We start from the raw sequence: 16,443 nt of genomic DNA on the forward strand, positions 1-16,443 counted from the left end.
TAGGGTACTAAATTGTTTTATATTCATTCCCATTCTTTCCTAAGGCTTTGTAATCATTTGTGGTAGCCTCTAATAAATAAATGATAGCATTTTACCTTTCATCTTTTACCTGAATTAGAACCGTTTAAATAGATATGATAGCTGTTTTCTTGAGCAGTCTAGGATTTTCTGGTTCTTCTTGAACCTAGGACTTAATAACATAATAGGCAAAGGAGAGAAAAGGAGATAGGTAGTGGAATATTAACACCAAGTGACCAAGTAATAAAGGTGGCTGTGTTTTTCTGCTTAAGGAATGAATGAAAGACATATATACAACTATGATATTCAGTCATTTCTTTTTCTTTCTAGAAGGTAGTAAATTTCTAAGAGTGATAAGCCAAGTGTGGTGGCTCATGCCTGTAATCCCAGCACTTTGGGAGGCTGAGGCAGGTGGATCATTTGAGATCAGAAGTTCAAGACCAGCCTGGCCAACATGGTGAAATTCCATCTGTACTAAAAATACGAAAATTTGCCAGGTGTGGTGGTGGGCACTTGTAATCCCAGCTATTCAGGAGGCTGAGGCAGGAGAATTGCTTAAACCTAGGAGGCGGAGGTTGCAGTGAGCTGAGATTGTGTTAACTGCACTCCAGCCTGGGCAACAGAGGCGTGACTCCGTCTCAAAAAAGAAAAAAAAATGGTGGGAAGGGATGCTGGTTGCTTTAACTGTCAGGTTGGAGGAAGGAATCACTTTAAATGAACTTGGAGAAAACGTAAATGGATTTCCATTTTCTTCATTAAATATGTTCTCTCCTCTTATTTTGTTTCCCCTCAGCCTCTCTCTGAATCTACCCTAGTTGATGTATTTGCCTATGCTCCAGTTTTGTTCTCCTGAGGGCTCTTCCATCCACTGTGGCATGAAGGGTAAAAGCCACAAAGACCTTTTCTTTGGCCATGTCATCTCTTCATTCCCTCTTGGCTTACCCTGTATGTGTTTTATATTTGCAGGTCTGTGGCTGTCCTCTCTATTGGAAAGCCCCCATGTTCAGGGCTGCAGGGGGAGAGAAGACAGGATTTGTGACATCACAGTCATTCATTGCCATGTGGAGAAAGTAAGTATGTGAACAGTCACTCTGCAGCTAGGCAAAGAATTGTGTGACCGTCATGACATGCTTTCTAAAGTCACTTATTTTACTCATTTATTCATTTTCCCTTTACCCTTTATATCAACAAAGAAAATTCAATGATTTATAACCATTTATACCCACACACAAGTTATTTGCCACAAGCTTTTATCTAACCTGTTTAAAAAACAGTAAAGCAGATCTGCAGAAATCTTTCTTTAAAAACTATTTGATAAGTTTTACTTGGGTTTTCTTGTTGTTTTTTATTTTTGTTTTTTTGAGACAGAGTGTCACTCTTTTGCCCAGGCTAGTGTGCAGAGACCCAGTCATAGCTCACTGCAGCCTCAAACTCCTGGACTCAAGTGATCATCCTACCTCAGCCTCCTAAGTAGCTGGGACTACAGGCATGTACCGCCACACCTGGCTAATTTTTTATAGCGACTGGATCTCACTCTGTTGCCCAGACTGGTCAGAAACTCCTGGCCTTGAGGAATCCTCCGAGCTCGGCTGCCCAAAGTGCTGAGATAACAGGTGTGAACCCCACACCCAGCCAATTTTACTTGTTAAATTTGGGTCTCGGGATTTGAATCCGGCAGCAGTGAAATAGAAGCAAATAAGAACTCCCCTTTAAGGTAGGGGCAAATCAGATGTGTCACATGAGAAATACATTTTCATTCCCATATGATCCAATTTAGAATTATATCTAGTTGATTTATTAGAAATACTGAATTCTAATAGATTTTAATCATTACTTTTTGAAAGCCCCAGTTAAGTAAACAAAGGACTAGTATATTTATCAAGCTTTTCCTGGATTCTAACATTCTGACAAATTTTCTTGAACTCAAACCCAACATCTTTCTTCTTTATCTCTTTTTTCTCCCTTCTTTCTTCTTTAGGAGTTATTTCTTGGTATATTTATACATCTTAGCTAAGTATCACAGCTTGCCCCTTCTGCCTCTTTTAACTGATCAGCACCCTTGTTATGCGTGTTCTTCTCGCCTTTTCTGAGCTAAATATCCTTCCTGGTAAACTATTGGGAAATGCTACTCACCTATTGTTATTATTATTTAACGTCAACCTACAATAGCAGCAGATTGAACAGACAGATTCTTTCTGATTTCTTCATTTCAGCTAAAAGCCCTTAATAGGGTAATGTTTGAGAATATAGTAGGTGATTAATAAATGTATTCTTTTTTTTTTTTTTTTTTTTTGAGACGGGGTCTCACTCTGTCGCCCAGGCTGGAGTGCAGTGGACGGATCTCAGCTCACTGCAAGCTCCGCCTCCCGGGTTTACGCCATTCTCCTGCCTCAGCCTCCCAAGTAGCTGGGACTACAGGCACCCGCCACCTCGCCCGGCTAGTTTTTTGTATTTTTTAGTAGAGACGGGGTTTCACCGTGTTAGCCAGGATGGTCTCGATCTCCTGACCTCATGATCCGCCCGTCTCAGTGTATTCTTATTTTTAAAAATCTAGCAGCAGGTCAAGTTCACCAAGTTCTTCATACATTACATTAGAACTAAAGAGTGTGTTGGTGGAACATGTTCTCGTAAATGAGAACTGAACAGTGAGAACACATGGACACAGGGAGGGGAACAGCACACACTGGGGCCTGTCAGGAGGTGGGGTGAGGGAAGGGAGAGCATTAGGAAAAATAACTGGTGCATACTGGGCTTAATACCTAGGTGATGGGTTGATAGGTGCAGCACACCACCACGACACATGTTTATGTAACAGATGTGCACATCCTGCACATGTACCTTGGAACTTAAAAATTTTTTTTAGATTTTAAAAAGAGTATATGTTGGTGGATAGATCAGCAGCCGCCACCACAACAGTTGTATTCTTTTATTCAGATGAATTGTTTAAATTTTATCTGTAAGGAAGACATTTCTGCAAAAAGCGGGGGAAAGACATGAAGTACAAGTCTCCATTTTGGTTAACTGCAGGAAAATTGCTTATGAAGTTATATAGCGCGAGCAACTATCCCTATCTTTTTTTTTTTCATCAGAAAAATTCTATGAATAGTTAAGTGTGTCTCTAAATTAAAGTGTTATTTTACAGTCAGATATTAAAATGGTTTGAGTGCCCTCTAGTGGAAACTCCTCTTTGAGTTATTAAAATGTCTTTTAAAAGCCAGGGTGCTTTAAGGGAGCCCCGAGTGTGGCTATTTTGGGAGACTAAGCAGCTAAGCGTGGTGGTGTGGGTTACCACATTGACCTTGGAGAAGACGTGTTTAGTTTTGAAATTTTTTTTTTCTACAAATTGCACCCTTTGTGTAAAGTAATGTGGGCTCAAGTATAGTGTATTATAATTTTTAAATACAAAAAAATCGCTAACAGGTAATGATACAGAATTAAAACATTTTGGAGAATACATATATATGCTGATGTGCTCCAGTAGCTCTCCATAATCTTTAAAAAAAAAGTCAAATATGGAAGTCATAAGAATATAGGGAAATAATTTCCCTCATGTCAGACTGCTCATGGGATGGAGGCCTCAGTATCTCTCCTCCAAAGGGTTCTATCCCACTTCCTTTCCCTGTGCCACTGCCCATTTCACGTGTATACTCTGACATACATTTTTTGTCAGGACATTTTTAGGAGAAAGACATTGCTCCATAGCATTTCTTTTTGAGGTCCTAGAATATCAGCTTTTGGACAGAACTCATCTCAAATGGAATCAATAATGTTGCTTCAGTTTTATTATGCTTTTCTTTCTTTTACCTTTTCATATAAATGTGTCATTTGTCCATTAACAAAATAATATTTTGTGCTAAAAGTTCTGAAAGATACTAGTTTAGAATAGCTATGCTTACATTCATTCTTTAGCTTTCATGACTTTTATCTTTTCTCCTGCCATAGAGTTGACCAGCCAATAACATTGATAGAAAATTATAATTCACCTTTTCTTTCTATTTCATAGCAAAAGACCATTTCTGATTTTACTTTGTCCTCTCAGAGTAGCTGTCATCTATCATGCTATTTCTGTATCTTACTATTCTGTTTTATATGTAAAAGTAGTTCTTTTGAAAGACCTCACTGTTTTTCTACTGTGATCATCCCACCCATTTTCTAATCCTGAGAGGTGTTCCTATTAGCATCTATTTCGGGAATCTTTTTCTGAAACACGTATTTATTTAACTTCAGGAGCCGTAAGCATGTTGAGGAATGGTAAGGAGAATAAGTATAAAAGTCATACTGTAGCTCTAATAAGCACAAATGAAGTATACATCTGTTTGATCAAAAACATTTTCTTACTTTTCTTCCTTAATCACTTGTTGAATGCTAACTATATGCCAGGTATTGTGTTCTGGCCTTGAGGGTGGTTGGGATACAAAGAAAGTAAGACACAGTTTTATACCCTGTAGAGAGCTTACAGTCTAGTGAAAGAGTTACACCAAGCCATGTGTGCTGGCTTGCACCTGTAATCCTAGCTACTTAGGAGGCTAAGGTGGGAGGATTGCTTGAGCCCAGGAGTTTGAGGCTGCAGTGAGCTATGATCATGAGACTGCACCGCAGCCTTGACAACAGAATGATACCCTGTCTCCAAAAAAAGAAAAAAAAAGACAAAGATGTGAAGATGGCCAAGAAGACACAGCCAGGAAGAGCTTCCCTTTCCTACCAAGAGAAACCAAAATATCGAGTAAACCAGCATACTTTGAACAGATTTTTTAATAGAAAGCACTGACAATCAGTGGAGAGATGATGCAGTCACTGGGGCTGAAGAGGGAGGAAACTGAGAACCCTGCATGGGTTCTGAATGGCTCCTAAGGAAGGGGTAAAAGAAGTAACTGCAGAGCAGGCCACCCTCACTGTGGACCTCTGGGATCCTAGCTGCAAGAGATCCCACAGCCACCATTGACATTTGAGTTGGCAGGGAAAACAGATTGGAGAGCTGGCAGAGACAGAGCTCAAGGCTGTACAGAGCCCACGGGGTGTTGCATGGGAATAGCTGCAACAAAACACAACCGTAGGCATCTATTCCCCAAGGCTCTCCATATTCCTCTAAGGTTCTAACCTTTGTTGACTACCAGTCCTGGAGAGCAGGGCTGTCTTTCCCACAGGACTAGGGCACATCTGATCCGTTCACTCCCATGTCCACCAGCCCCTCCCAGGGCCCCTGTCTGACTGCTCCCATAGGAGTGGGCACACAGCACAGCCTCCACTGCCCTGCAAGAGCGCTTTTGCCAGTGGCCCCCAATGGAGCGCTTTTGCTGGTGGCCTGGGAGCACCTTGGCTCACCCAGCACAGCTGGCGCTCCACCTCAAGGAGCCAGAGAACGAAGCTACAGGCCTGGTCCCAGGCCCCCAGGGTTAGAGCACACAGTCCAGAAGTGCCAAGCTGAGACTTGTGGTTGGAACTCAAGTGGAGGAAGAACCCTCACTCTCAGAATACTGGGAAGAGTGAGGCATGGGTTCATGGGCTGGCACAGGAACTGGGCCGCAGCCTCTCCCCAAGGGAACCTGACAGTCTGAAACACCTAATAGCCCAGTGATCTGGGTGCAGAAGTCTTGTGACAAACTAGCTGGTTGGGCCAAATTCTGGGCAGTAACCAGGAGACCCTGTCAAGGAAGTGCAAGCTGGGCAGTTCTCACTGCTGTCTGCTGGCCAAAAAAACCTAGGCTGTGGGCACCACACCAGTTGCACAGCCAAGGTAGCATCGCCCTACCCAGGGATCCCTCGCCATTGACCTACTGCATGAACAGACCACCCACAGACATACCCCTAACCTGCAGTCTACCTGGCAGCCCTTACTATTAAACGCTATCTCCTGGGTTACAGCTTGAATTACATCACCAAAAAATTCCAGCATGAATTGCCTGAGAAAACCCAGTATAGAATTCTGGCCACAAATAAAGATCCCATATAGGCCAGGCACAGTGACTCATACCTGTAATCCCAGCACTTTGGGAGGCCGAGGCAGTAAGATTGCATGAGCCTAGGAGTTCAAGACCAGCCTAGGCAACATGGCGAGACTCTGTCTCTACAAAAAAAATAGCCAGGCATGATGGTATGCACCTCTGGTCCCAGCTGCTTGGGAGGCTGAGGCAGGAGGATCACTTGAACCCAGAAGGTTGAGGCTGCAATGAGCTGTGTTCATGCCATTGTACTCCAGCCTTGGTGACAGAGCCAGACTCTGTCTCAAGAAAGAGAAAACTATAATCCCAGCACATTGGGAGGCCAAGGTGGGTGAATCACCTGAGGTCAAAGTTCAAGACCAGCCTGGCCAATATGGCAAACCCATCTCTACTAAAAATACTAAAAATTAGCCGGGAATGGTGGCAGGCACCTATAATCCCACCTACTCCAGAGGCTGAGGTGGGAAAATCGTTTGAGCCCGGGAGGCGAAAGTTGCAGTGAGCCAAGGTCATGCCATTGCACTCCAGCCTAGGCAACAAGAGCGAAACTCCGTCTCAAAAAAAAAAAAAAAAACAGAAAAGATCCCATACAGAGCCTTGGCCCTCTGAAAGCATCCAGAAATAAAGCCAATTGGCTGTACTCAGCTTACACCACAGTCAAACCCTCAAAGGAAATAAAGTAAAAAAAAAAAAAAAAAACTTCCATCCAAAGGACAGCAACATCAAAAGATAAAGGAATGCCTACCCTCACAGATGAGAAAGAACCAGCACAAGAACTCTGGCAATTCTAAAAACCAGAGTGTGTTATTACCTCCAAATGATCTCACTAACTCCCCAGCAATGGTTGTTAACCAAATTAAAGCAGCTGAAGTGACAGAATTCAGAATCTGAATGGTAAAAAAGCTCAATGAAATACAGGAGAAAGTTGAAACTCAACCCAGGGAAAACAGTAAAATGATCCAAGAGTTGAAAGATGACAGAGCCATTTTAAGAAAGAACCAAATTGAACTTCTAGAATTGAAAAATTTACTACGGGAATTCCATAATACAACTAGAAGCATTAATAATGGAGCAGATCAATCTGAGGAAAGAGTCTCAGAACTCAAAGACCACTCCTTTGAATCAGTGCAGCAGACAAAAATGAAAAAGAATTTTAAAAAATGAAAACTCTTAGAAATATGGGATTATGTAAAGAGACTAAACCTGTAACTCATTGGCATTCCTGAGAGAGAAGGAACAAGAGTATGCAACTTGGAAAACATACAAGGATATAATCCACAGAAATTTCCCCAGTCTCGCTAAAGAGGTGGACATGGCTGAACTCCATGGAGCAATGTGGAGATTTCTCAAAGAACTAAAAGTTTACCTTTCAATCCAATAGTTCCATTACTGGGTATATACCCAAAGAAAAATAAGTCATTCTACCAAAAAGACTTATGCACCCATATGTTCATGGAAGCACTGTTCACAATTGCAAAGACATGGAATGAACATACATGCCATGCCCATCAATGGTAGACTGGATAAAGAAATTGTGATACAGGTACACCATGGACTACTAAGCAGCCATAAAAAAGAATGAAATCATGTTCTTTGTAAGCAACACGGATGCAGCTGGAGACCATTATCCTAAGCAAATTCACAGAAACAGAAAACCAAATACCACATGTTCTCACTTATAAGTGGGAGCTAAACATCAAGTACACGTGGACGTAAAGATGAGAACAGGCCGGGCACGGTGGCTCACGCCTGTAGTCCCAGCACTTTGGGAGACTGAGGCAGGCAGATCACGAGGTCAGGAGATCTGGCTAACACAGTGAAACCCCATCTCTACTAAAAATACAAAAACAAAATTAGCTGAGCATGGTGGCAGGCGCCTGTAGTCCCAGCTACTGGGGAGGCTGAGGCAGGAGAATGGCGTGAACCCAGATGGCAGAGCTTGCAGTGAGCCAAGATCGTGCCACTGCACTCCAACCTAGGCAACAGAGCGAGACTCTGTCTCAAATTTAAAAAAAAAAAAAAAATGAGAACAGTAGACACTGGGGAATACAAGAAAGGGCAGTGATGGAGGGAGCAAGGGCTGAAAAACTACCTATTGGTATGTGCTCACTACCTGAGAGATGGATTCATTCATACTCCAAACCTCTACATCACTCAGTATACCTTCGTAACAAACCCTTACATGTACCCCTGAACCTATAATAAAAGTTGAAAAAAAAAAGAATTATTCTGATAAGGTTATGTTACTGTGGAACAGCCATGACAGAAATAGTAAGGACGTGGAAGGACACAGGAGGCTAGTGATATTTCCTGGAAAGTGAAGTAAGGGAAAAGGGTATTGTGATAGGACGGTAGCATTTACAAATACCTGGTGTGAGAAGGCATGGAACATTTGTGCAACCACAAGTGCAGGAATGGTTAAGAGAAGGGGACATGAGCAGGTAGGATCAGATTCTGGAGGCCCTTCTATGTCAGGTCAAGAAGCTGGGACTTTGGGCCAGACGCTATGGCTCACACCTATAATCCCAGCACTTTGGGAGGCCGAGGTGGGTGGATCACGAGGTCAGGAGATCAAGAACATCCTGGCCAACATGGTGAAACCCCCATCTCTACTAAAAATACAAAAACTAGCCAGGCGTGATGGCATGCACCTATAGTCCCAGCTACTCTGGAGGCTGAGGCAGGAGAATTGGTTGAACCCAGGAGGCGGAGGCTGCAGTGAGCTGAGATTGTGCCACTGCACTCCAGCCTGGGCGACGAACAAAAACTCCGTCTCAAAAAAAAAAAAATGCTGGGACTTTAGCCTACTTGACAGACGAATTTTAACTTGGACAGTGACGTGATCAAATGTGTGATTCAGAAATATCAAGCAACAAACAAGAGCCTAAGCATGGATATTGGCAGTGGGAGACAGAAAGGGGCAAATATGGTATAAATGAAACAACATGGTAGTTGATAGATGTGGGGGTAAAAGGAAGGGAGAAGTTCATGACGACTCCCAAGTTTCTAGCTTGAACCATTGGGATGCTTGGAATACTAGATGAGGTAACTGGAGTCCTGAGGAATGTTTCCTGAAAATGTTTTAGACAGCTGTTCCTTCCTTTCTCTTTCCATTGTACCATCAAGGTCAAGGCCTTATTACTTCATGCTGAGACCACTGGAAGGGAAGAGGGTCTGATAGGCTTCAGTACTCATCCAGCCTTATGTCATAGACAGCTCATCATTCTAAAACATCCTTTGATTATATAAATTCCTTACTTGATTATTGATCTAAGTGGCCTTCAGATCAAACTGAAATTACCTATTGATGTTATCGTCATTGTTCAGAGGAGCTAATCTTCCTAAGCAGTCGTTTCTTTTATAGGTTGCTGAATAACCATCATGATGATGCCTCTAAATTCATCTGTCTTCTAGCAAAACCCAACTGCAGCTCTCTAGAACAGGAGGATTTCATCCCTCTACTTCAGGTAATTTTCATTTCCTTTTGAAAATAGGTTCTAATTTTGGAGTTTCAGCAGTTTTGTTTAAAATTTACAACTATAACATGTCAATTGAGCTACACAAATCTAGAGATCAGATTTCTAAAAGAGTGGTTTTCAAACTTGTTTCAGCAGTAAGATCCTCTCGTTCAATGACATCTAAAACAGAACCCATGGTAGTAGAAGAGCTACTCCTTCAGGGCTACTCCCACTGAAGCAGAGGAGAGGGGTTACTCAGCCACCCCCTTGCCCACCCACAGCAATCACTGAGGCACCTTCTGAAATGATAGAATGCAAGAAGATAACTTCTCTGTTAGTGTAGAACATAGCTAAGAACCTGATAGAAAGAAAGAAAAGGTCATGATGTAACCACAATCACTCTCACAAACGCTGGGGTCTTCACTCACTGCCTCTTGACTCTTTATTTAAGTACAGTTTTTAAATGCTTGGTTTCCTGATTCTTCAACCCAAGATATATTTGAAACAGAAAATTAGAATAGGAGAAGGGAGAGAGGATAACTAGAATCAAGTGCACGGAGAGCTGCAAAGACATTTGCCACCAGACTACAAAGGTAGTGAGGAGAGTAAGAAACACACACACACACAAAAAAAGACACAAAAGCTCTAAATGTACTCTAGTCTGGGAGTAATTTAGGATAATGGCAGTAGTCCCAATCCCATTACCAGATTTCAGCTGACATTAGTAATTTATTTTAGTAGCATAGACTCTATATGTACTTACCTAGAAAACGCACAGGGAGCAGCTTTCACTGATGGAACCAGATAAAACAATAGCACTGTACTTCTCATTTTTCCTTTTCTGTGTATGAATTTTTAAACTCTGTGTGTTGTATATCCATATATTATACATGTAAAAAAAAGGATAAGTCTCAAGCCTGAATAAACCTCAGATCTATCAGAAGTGTAAGTTTCTGGATTTGAATTTCTCACATTAGCCCTCATTTACCAGGTTGGTGGATATTTTTAACCGCAGACCTTCCTGAGGTTTCTCAGCCTGGAGCTGTGCCACAGTTCTGAGGTATTACACGGTACCAAAGCGTTAGGGTTGGGAGTTACTGCTGAGACATCAGCCATCTTTGGCTAGAAGATTCCCTTCAGATCCAGAGATCTTTGCTGCTTCTGTGCCATGTGTCAAGCCCCAGAACCCTTTGGTGAAGATACCTATGGCCTGTCTGACTAGATGCACACACAGCTGTTTTCTTTTGAGGTTTTAGCCGCCTCCCTAGGGTGTTGCCAAACAGCAGGGTCCCTCTGCTCGTGTCACCCACAGACTTCTTTCTTTTTACAGACACTAAGAGGTCTTCTACTCTGCAGAAATCTCCTGCTGCCGTGTTCTTTTATGCTTCCCTATCTCTGCCTTCAATTCTCCTTTCTTGTGTTGTCTTCTTCCCTTTCAGGTAGGGGTGGGCTCCCTACTCACTACTTCAGGGCAGAGAAGAGAAGTGACCTCAAAATCTTCATGGCTTTTATGGCACTGTGTGTATTGTAGGCTTAAATGCAAGGTCCACAGTCATTTGGCCTAGTTGACCTTTGTTAAGGTTTTAGAGAGAAAGAGATGTCCAACAGAAAGAGCCCACTTGGGGAGTGTTTCTATCTAGGCCTTCCCATGGGAATCAGTTACATATCAGTATTGCACCTGTTTCTACTATAGCATTCTTCATAGCCTGAGATATTGCTTGTTAATATTCTTGTTTTCATATCTACATATTTGGTTTTTCTAAGCAGATTACAAATTCTTTGAAGCTAAGATAAGCTTTTCCTGCCTGTTGAATATGCATCATTGTTTTAGGTGTTACAGTAAATCCTTGTTAGTTCTTAGTATGTATACTAAAGAAGGGCATAAAATACATGGAAATAGTTGAGGTTTTTTTAAAGTTGTATTCATGGCTGCCATGTTTTTTTTGTTTTGTTTTGTTTTTTGTTTTTTTGGAGACAGAGTCTCGCTCTTGTCACCCAGGTTGGAGTGCATTGGTACAATCTCGGCTCACTGCAACCTCCACCTCCCGGGTTCAAGGGATTCTCCTGCCTCAGTCTCCCAAGTAGCTGGGATTACAGGCACCTGCCACCACACCCGGCTAATTTTTGTGTTTTTAGTAGAGACGGGATTTCACCATGTTGACCAGTCTGGCCTGGAACTCCTGACCTCCAGTGATCCGCCCACCTTGGCCTCCCAAACTGCTGGGATTACAGGCATGAGTCACAGCGCCTCACCACACCATGATTTTTTAAAAAGATTTTTGCTGAAATATACTCACACAAAACACCCAAATCACAAGTGTACTAGTCAATGAATTTTCACAACGTGGGCATATCCATATAACTAGCACACAGATCCAAAAATAGTATTAGCAGCACGTGCAAAGCCCATCATGCTCCATCTCAGTCACTGCCACCCAACAATAACCACTACCCTGACTAATAACACCATAGTACATAGATTTTTAATTATAGTAACAATTTTCCATGTTTAAAATACAAAGTTTGGTTCTGATTTTATTTTATGTTCAGGGCCCTTGGGCTTGTCTAATTTGCATCATGGCTTTGATTATCCTTAGACTCATCTGCTACATGGTTTTGTTCCCCTCAAAAAAATACTCATGAGAACGAAGATTCTTAATAGTTTTTGGCATTTAATTAACACCATTTTACCTGATAATATCCAACATTAAATATTCCTATGTTTTGTGAAATCTCAAATCTTCAATATTTGAACTACATTGTAATAAAACATTAGGTTTTATTACCAGTTCTTTATTTGCTCTCCATCCTCACTCTCTCAATCCATTCTTGGCCTTGCTGACCCTACAGACTGCGTCTGTGGGGCTCTCTTGCTGACTAGCTTCTGGTTGGATCTGGGCAATGGGAAGCATTGCCAGTAATTGGGAGGACAGAGGAAAGGAGAGCTGGCATTTCTTCCCTGCTGTCTGCCTTGGCACAGTAACTGTATTTCTCTGTAATACAGCTTCTGCTGGACAGCCCCTTGTCCATGGTCCTAGTGCCTACTAGGCATTCCTCCTTCCCTTGTTACTTTGGCGCTCAGGACTATAACAGTATCCTCCTATCAGTAGTCTCTGGGTGCCTCGTTATTCCCTTGTTTGCTCCCTTCATTCTGTCCACAACTCTACATGTAGTCTTTTCATGAAAGCTTCATACAGTGAATTCTTCTTCCTGTGGGGACCCTACCTTGACGATGCAATTCTGAATTTTATGAGAGCTTTAATAAAAGCTTTGACAGGAATGTAAATTAAGTTTAGACTAAGAAAATTAGAAACGGACAACAACAAAATCATAATTATGTGTTAATAGACATTTACTACTTAAATCTAAGAATAAATCTTATTTTCATTTAAGAAATGGACTTGTGGAGTCTTCTGGTAAAAGAGACAAACTAAATAGAGATATTACCCTCCCATTCTTTCCCAAGCCCTTCTGAAGTTAAAGTATACAAATTAAAAAAAGGATAGGCCGGGCGCGGTGGCTCAAGCCTGTAATCCCAGCACTTTGGGAGGCCGAGTCGGGCGGATCACGAGGTCAGGAGATCGAGACCATCCTGGCTAACACGGTGAAACCCCGTCTCTACTAAAAACTATAAAAAACTAGCCGGGCGACGTGGCGGCGCCTGTAGCTACCCGGGAGGCTGAGACAGGAGAATGGCGTGAACCCGGGAGGCGGAGCTTGCAGTGAGCTGAGATCCGGCCACAGCACTCCAGCCTGGGTGACAGAGCGAGACTCCGTCTCAAAAAAAAAAAAAAAAAAAAAAGGATAAACCCATGGAAGCCAATGGAATGGTAGAGAAAGTCAGTGTACAAGAAATCTTAACATATTTAAGGTAGAAAGTGACTGCATGTCTTTTGCGGGACTGTGGATGGAGCTGGAGGCCATTAACCTTAGCAAACTAATGCAGGAACAGAAAACCAAATACCACATGTTCTCACTTATAAGTGGAAGCTAAATGGTGAGAACCTACGAACACAAACAAGGAAACAACAGACACTGTGGTCTATTTGAGGGTGGAGGGTGGGAAGAGAGAGAGGAGCAGAAAAGATAACTATTGGGTACTGGGCTTAATACCTGTACCTGTGGTGAAATAATCTGTACCACAAAGTCCTGTGATACGAGTTTACCTATGTAACAGACCTTCACATTTACTCCCAAACCTAAAATAAAAGTTTAAAAAAGATTCTGTGATCTTAAAATTGTAAATAAATAGTTCAATAATAAGTGGATTTATATGGACTAAAAAAAAAGAAAAAAAAAAAGAAGTGACCAGAAGTAGGCTAAGAAAACCACAACTCAGAATCAGGAGCCATCTGTGGGCTCCAGTGGAGAAGTGAGCTCCTGTTCTCATCAAGGCCCAGAGCAGCTGTAAATTCAGGGCTGGCTGACCCAATGAGAGACATTGGAAATGGGGATTCACTGAAGGTCAATCACTAGTTGACTCCTTTCCTGGTTCACAAATGTAAAGGGCAGCCTGACATTTATTCGCAAGCATAAACATACTAACGAGACAATAAAGCATGGTAAGGCTTCTAATGTGACAGCCACAGTTTAAAGTTCTCCTTATTTCTCTTTATTCTAGCAGTTGGGGATCCAGGGAGATCTCACCAGTTTACTCTAAAATAATGCCTGTCAGTCAACACACCCACCCTAAATGCACAGAACTCTGAGGCAGATTTGGTACTCAAGAAAGATACCTGTTGAAAAATAGACCTACTTATATTTCCACAAAGGAAAATTATATCAACTACCTTGTCCTTCTTAAACATGAATGGACAACCAGGTATATGAGGAAAATGATCATCATTAAAGAAAAATAAAGGTTAAAAAAAACACATACACAGAAAAAGCAGCCCAGAAAAGAAACAAAACTAATTCAGGAAACAGAAGAACTGAGAATTTTTTTGGGGGGTGGGGGGAATAAACGTGGTGTTTTATTTTCTGGATTATAAAGTGAACAAATACTTAGATGCTATTATTTCTTTACCCAATGCTTTTGATTTCTAAGCACTTTTATTTTAAAAATGTGAATTATATAATTCCCCATACACACACACACACACATACACCTATAAGCACATTAAATACTACTTTGCCATGACAGCTCAGCATACTTGACAAATTTTTTTTTTTTTTTTTTTTTTTTTTGAGTTGGAGTCTCCCTCTGTCGCTAGGTTGGAGTGCAGTGGCACAGTCTTGGCTCACTGCAACCTCCGCATCCCGGGCTCAAGCAATTCTCCTGCCTCAGCCTCCCGAGTAGCTGGGATTACAGGCATGCGCCACCACGCCCAGCTAATTTTTGTATTTTTAGTAGAGATGGGGTTTCATCATGTTGGCCAGAATAGTCTGGATCTCTTGACCTCGTGATCCGCCCGCCTCGGCCTCCCAGAATGCTGGGAGTACAGGCATGAGCTACTGCGCCCAGCCTACTTCACAATTCTTAACACTATTCTATGTGGAATACAGAATGCCTTTTTATCTGAATTAACATGCATTTAAACAAATTTAGTATGTGTGAAAATAAAGGAATTATAAATCAGTAGGAAAGATATTTAGGTAAAGGCATCATCAGTCAGCTCAGTAGATGTTGTCTACATTTATTTTCTATCTTTATAAAACAAGAACCTGCCACAGTCTTAGGTAAAGGGTAAAGTAACACATTTTTGCCCTGATGCCATCAGTCACATTGCCATGAGATAACTGCTGTGTGTTTAGTCTCAATTTCCTGTTTGCAAAGAAATGCATTAATTCAGTTTTCTACTCACTATACAGTTAAGTTGTAGGGCTATAGATATCTCATTTGAGTTATTTGAGTTTTTTATCTTTATATCTAAAAATTTAATCCAAAAATAGTAAAAGTAGAAAACACTGATTTAAAACTTTAAATGCTACTGCTCAGTGCATGTTATAAAAGTTAATGTTTATAAACATTTCAGTATTTTAAAGTATATTTCTTTAACTTCAAGAATCTTGACTTTCCTTGCTACAAGGCTTTTTTTCTCAAAGATTCCTTTTAGGCTTACTTTGGTGTTCAGGATCTCCAGTTATAAATGTAGAAGAGATGAGTGTGCAAGATAAAATTAAAAAGCCAGACATACTTTCTATCAAGCTGCGTAAAGAGAAACATGAAGTACAAATGGATCACAGACCTGAGTCTGTTGTGTTGGTGAAAGGAATCAATATATTTACATTGCTTAATTTTTTGATCAACTAAGAGTTTAGTTGCTACCTCAGGTCCACAGGCAGGACTTCCTCCAACCCTCTTATCCCCTGTTGCTCTCCGAGGTGCCATAATGCAAATCTTAAGGCACAAAGTGTAAATGTGAAGACGCAGCTCTTTCTGGATACAGAGACCAGTTTAGTTTGGAGATTACAGGTCCTACCATGCCTCATTCTCGGTATTCACTGACCATGCTGCTCAAATCTTCACAGAGTGGGTCTTTCTCTGCAGTACTATATCCACACGAGCCAAATGCTGTATTTAACACCTGCCTGCCAATGGACAAAGTACTTGATAGAGAGGTTGTTCATAAGGAGCTTACTAACTGTGGTTTTTACCCTAAGACTCTGGAGCAACTTAGAGAAATACCACTACTTGGGAAATCATCTTTACGGAATGTGGTGATGAGAATGTTTTTAAAACAAATTACGCATACTGATATAAATAAATGATTGGGGAGGAGAAACAAATCTGTGCAGAAGAATTGCAAATAGTTTAGTAGACACTGCAGTCTTAAAGAGGGGAGCGTGAATCACCATTCCTTAAGAGTGGGTTATGCATACTGATTTCATGGTGTGGGGAGTAACTGCAGTGGAGGAGCCTGGCAGATACTACCTCAGCCTGATGATCAAGGCCAACATCAGCAGTCATCAATCATGTTGATAGTGTGTACCTTTGACAAGATATGCTGCAAAGGGCATGTTACTTCTGTGGCATTTCTCCCAAAAATCCATAAACCCAGTCTAATCGTGAGGAAAACATCAGGTAG

General features: G+C 41.5%; 1 protein-coding gene across 4 annotated transcripts in view; it reads left to right on the forward strand.

Annotated features, from left to right (window-relative positions):
• PPP2R3A (protein phosphatase 2 regulatory subunit B''alpha) overlaps positions 1-16,443 on the forward strand; it is a 204,972-nt gene that overhangs the window by 86,481 nt on the left and 102,048 nt on the right. For all 4 annotated transcript variants that reach the window (XM_010364830.2, XM_030934343.1, XM_030934340.1 and 1 more), the window contains 2 exons: positions 985-1,088; positions 9,322-9,424. In XM_010364830.2, coding sequence (XP_010363132.1) covers positions 985-1,088; positions 9,322-9,424 — 207 coding nt within the window. The remainder of the gene's footprint in view (positions 1-984; positions 1,089-9,321; positions 9,425-16,443) is intronic.

Source organism: Rhinopithecus roxellana, chromosome 1 (assembly GCF_007565055.1).
Source record: "Rhinopithecus roxellana isolate Shanxi Qingling chromosome 1, ASM756505v1, whole genome shotgun sequence".
Classification (NCBI taxonomy): domain Eukaryota; kingdom Metazoa; phylum Chordata; class Mammalia; order Primates; family Cercopithecidae; genus Rhinopithecus; species Rhinopithecus roxellana.